Source organism: Astyanax mexicanus, chromosome 11 (assembly GCF_023375975.1).
Source record: "Astyanax mexicanus isolate ESR-SI-001 chromosome 11, AstMex3_surface, whole genome shotgun sequence".
In the NCBI taxonomy this organism is placed as follows: Eukaryota; Metazoa; Chordata; class Actinopteri; order Characiformes; family Acestrorhamphidae; genus Astyanax; species Astyanax mexicanus.
The window spans coordinates 9,187,825-9,192,500 of NC_064418.1; the positions used below are offsets into that span (position 1 = coordinate 9,187,825).

Consider the following 4,676-nt stretch of genomic DNA (forward strand, 5'->3'; position numbering starts at 1 on the left):
TAACTGGACTAGTAATGATAATAATAACATTGATAACTAGTCAGAATTACAGAGATATCTGAGATTAGTAAAAAGTACACTTGTGTGTTTTAATAGTGAAAAAATTTTATATGAAAATTATATTTATAAATATAGTGTAAATCAGTCTCTTACAAATCTTAGTAAACAGTATTCCTTTATTTTTTATTTGTAAAAATATAATGATAGGTAAGACATAGAATCTTAGACATAGAAGCTAACATTGATAGACAAAGTGTCCATGGTAATGTGTCTAGTTTGAATGGCTTTTTACACTAGATCTGATATTTTTAATAGCAAATATTTCAGAGCTGATTTTTGGAAATGGGAAATTGTTAAAGCTAGTTAAAGCTAAAGCTAGTTAAGAGTTAGGACTTTGTAAGTTTTGCAGGTGTGATTTTAGACTAAAACAGTGCAGTAAAGCTGAAATGTGTTTGTGTGTGGAGTGTTTTTGTAACAGGAGTCCCTCATCACTCTCCGGCTGGACCAGCCGACTCAGTGAGGGGTGGGGCGGGGCTGGGAGGAGGTTGTAGTGGGCGGGGCTTGGTTGCCCCCGCACGGCGCGTGCTTCACTACCATTCACTCGCTTTGACCAATGAATGGAAAGAGCTGGGTGAGATTGGGCGGACTGTCAGATACGCCTTCCCCTCCGGTCTCACCGGCTGGCTCGTAGCACTGTGTGTGTGTGAGTGTGTGTATTTTTTTTTTTTTGTAACCGTAGCTGGATGTGTAGGACGTCACATGTTGTTTTTCCCCCTCTTCCCTCCAATCAGTAGGCGATATGCGTTATTTACTGTTTAAGCGCTCGTGAGGCTGGAGCGCCGTTAAACGAGTCTCACACAGTCTGAGAGCGAGGGGCCGCGCGCTCCTGCTGGTCTTCTGCTCGCGCGCCTCCGTTCAGTCTCAGAGTCTCTCCATCTATCCATACCTTTATCTATCTCTCTATCTCTTCGACTTCCAAGCGGAGCAGGAGCGGGAGAGCCTTCCGCGCGGGACCCGAGGATGGCAAGCCCGCCACCAGCCGACGGCGGCCACGCGCCCTCGGACCCGAGCGTGAAAAAGTGCGGATACCTGAGAAAGCAGAAGCACGGGCACAAGCGCTTCTTCGTGCTGCGCGGACCGGCGGAGGGCTGCGCGCCGCGGCTGGAGTACTACGAGAGCGAGAAGAAGTGGCGGAACCGGGCGGCGGCGCGGCGCGTCGTGGCGCTCGACTCGTGCCTGAACATCAACAAGCGCGCGGACGCCAAGCACAAGCACCTGATTGCGCTGTACACGCGGGACGAGTACTTCGCCGTGGCCGCCGAGAGCGAGCAGGAGCAGGAGAGCTGGTTTCGCGTGTTCGCCGACGTGGTGAGCGAGGGGCGTGCGTGCGCAGGCGGCGCGCGAGCCCACTCCGCCTCGGCGCTCGTGGGCTTTGACGAGGAGAGCTACGGCGTAATCGCGGCGGGCACCGGCGCCGGCGCCTATCGGGAGGTGTGGCAAGTGAACGTGAAGCCGCGCGGGCTCGGTCAGAGCCGAAACCTGGCCGGCGTGCACCGCCTGTGCCTGTCGAGCCGCGCGCTCAGCTTCGTCAAGCTCAACTCGGACGTGGCAGCCGTGAGCCTGCAGCTGATGAACGTGCGCCGCTGCGGACACTCGGACAGCTTCTTTTTCGTGGAGGTGGGGCGCTCGGCGGCCACGGGACCCGGCGAGCTGTGGATGCAGGCGGACGATGCCGTGGTGGCGCAGAGCATCCACGAGACTGTGCTAGAGGCGATGCGCGCTATGAAGGAGCTGTGCGAGTTTCGGCCGCGCAGCAAAAGCCAGTCTTCGTCTTCCACGTCTTCGGCGCCGCCGGGCGGGAGCAACCAGGTCACGGTGCCCACGAGGCGCCACCACCTGCACAACCAGCCGCCCAGCCGAACGGGACTGCCGAGGCGTGCGCGCACCGAGAGCGCGGCGGCCACGACAAGCAGAGGCGCCCCCTGCCGCGGGCGAACGGCAAGCGAGGGAGACGGCGCCACAGGGATGGCAGCGGCGGTGGCTTCGGCAGCGAAGACGACGCGGTCAGGGTCTGGCAGCCCAGTCAGCTCCTCAACAGACCAGACGTACCTGAGCCGCTCAAATACAGTAACCTGTCGCCCTTGTAGAACACCTGAGTTATCCTGCTCTTCTCTTCAGCATAGCAAGTCCATGTGCCTGCCCTCCTCACGCTCCCCTCCTCCAGCCACCAGCCCTGTTGTTGTGCCCAATGGAAGTGCGAACCTAGACGGCATCTCACAGCCGCCAACAACCACCTCTGGTTCACCCAGTGATGCTGGATTCATCTCCTGCGAGGAGTGCAGTTCCAGCCCAGCGGACCACCTGCGCCATCTGCTCATGGCACACCGCAGCAGCACACCTGAGTCCTTCGCCACTACGCCAGGATCATCCCAGGATGGCAGCGACCTGCATGGATACATGATCATGGAAAAGCAGAGCTGTGGAAACATTTTCCAGCGCTGCCACGGGAGACGTGGCACCCCTGAGAGCTTGGGGGACCTTGAGAAAGCTTACAGAAAGAGGACATACTCTCTCACCATGCCTCACAATAAGAGGGGGCCATCCCAAGTGTCTTCTGTTTCGCTGGATGAGTACACTCTTATGAGGGTCACTTATACAAACGGAGGGCATTCGGGGCTCGGCTCGCATGCCGCTTCCCCAAAAATCACGTACCCCGAAGACTATGGGGACATTGAAATTGGATCCTTACAAAAAAGCTCCAGCAGCACCCTACAGGATGATGGATACATGCCTATGGCTCCTCAGGGGAGCAGGACTGAGAACTACATGCCCATGAGCCCTATGTGTGTTTCATCACCAAAGCAAATCATCAATCCCAGGACACACCCCCTCACAGTGGCCAATGGCTACAGAATAGCTAGCAGCTCACCCAGCAGCTGCTCTCTGGATGACAGCGGTTATATGAGGATGCTGTGCGGCTCCAGGTTTTCAGTGGAGAGTTCAGATGGAAAGCTGTCCAACAGCGAGTACCTCAACATGTCTCCTGTAGACCCCTGTGTGTCCGTCACTCCCACAGACTACTTTCTTGCCACCCTGGGTGGCACAGAGCAGCCCCCTCCTCTCAGACAGCCCTGCTGTTACAGCTCTCTTCCTCGCTGCTACAAGCAACAGCAGATCTCCAAGAATGAGGACAGCGATCAATATGTACTTATGAGCCTTCAAAATCAGAAGATAGTGGAGGAGCCAGCAAAAATGATGCCCAAAAGTGCCCCCTCTCCTCTGAGGCAAGGCAGGGCTGATCTGCTGCACAGGTCCAGGATGTGCCGACCGACTCGCCTCCCCTTAGACTCGCTCCGAATGATGCCCAGCATGAACGAACACCCCATCCTTCCTCCTGAGCCGAAAAGCCCTGGCGAGTACATCAACATAGATTTTAGTCATGCTGTTGAAAAGCACTCCCCTTCCTCTACAGAGAGCCCCGCCTCATCCCTCAGCTCTTCTAGTGAGCAGAGGAGGTCCCCTCTTTCAGACTATATGAACATTAACGTTGCAGAGTCGCCCAAATCTAGAGATGCCGCCCCATTTAGTCCCGTGGATGTGGCACCAGAGCTGGCAGCCTGCCCCGCCCGACCTGAGGAGGAGGAGGATGAGAATGTAGAGGTGGGGGGAGTGAAGTGCTACCACCTCACAGCACAGGTGGCTCCCGCATGCAAGGCTGGCACCACCACAGCTAAGGACGATTACACGGAAATGACATTTCATGTGCACGCCTCTCCTCCTCCTCCTCTTCAATCCACGCCTGCTGAATGTTCCCAGACTACCAGCCCATCTTCTTGTGTGCGGAGGTTAAATCTGGGCGACGCTGTGGGTGTACCCCCGGTCGAATCGTTCCTGCTGAGGGGTGCCGCCACCGTGCCACCAGTGGACCCAGATCGGGGTGCCAAGGTCATTCGGGCTGACCCCCAGGGGCGCAGGAGACACAGCTCGGAAACATTCTCCTCCACCACCACCGTCACACCCGTTTTCCCCTCCTTCGCACACGACACCCGCCGCCACGGGTCAGCCTCAGTGGAGAACGTCTCGGTACTGACCAGGAATGGCGAGCTGCCAGAAGATGAGTACGGAAGCCCCATGTGCAGAGAGACATCAGCAGGCTTCCAGAACGGACTTAACTACATCGCCTTAAACCTGATGGACGAGGGGCTGGCCAGCTGTGATGCTCTCGTCAGGTTCAAAGCTGCCAGCTGCTGCAAAGGGGGCATCAATGCCATGCATGCCAGTCCGTACGTGAGCCTCGGCTTCAAGGAGACTACAACAGTGGTAAAAGGTGAGTAAGCTATCAGTTTCACTTCTGACGCAGACTTTTTGGTTTTATTTATTTCCAGTGAAAGTATGAAAAAGTTAAAGTATTAAGTGTATATGCTTAAATAAGTTTTAATCCATAAGTGACAGCAGTGATGCGAAAGAAATGAAAAAATGTAGTGTCAGTGACTGAAGTGGCATGGCTTTTAGATTACGCAGCACTGTGGAGAGTGTATGTGGCTGCCGCTGCTGCTGCTGCTTGGAGGGATTGTGTGAGAGCCTTGTGTTTGTGCACGTTTGTGAACTTGCTGCCAGGAGTCTTTTGAGATTTCCTAATTCAGAGGGGGAAAACCTCAACTGCCTTCTGGTCTAAT

The 4,676-nt window shown here is 55.1% G+C and overlaps 1 protein-coding gene across 1 annotated transcript in view; it reads left to right on the forward strand.

The window, feature by feature from the left end:
- The first annotated feature begins 670 nt into the window (after nt 1-670).
- Nucleotides 671-4,676, forward strand: part of irs2b (insulin receptor substrate 2b) — a 20,888-nt gene continuing 16,882 nt past the window's right edge. The window contains exon 1 of the mRNA XM_007227927.4: nt 671-4,327. Coding sequence (XP_007227989.3) covers nt 1,021-4,327 — 3,307 coding nt within the window. The 5' untranslated portion in view covers nt 671-1,020. The remainder of the gene's footprint in view (nt 4,328-4,676) is intronic.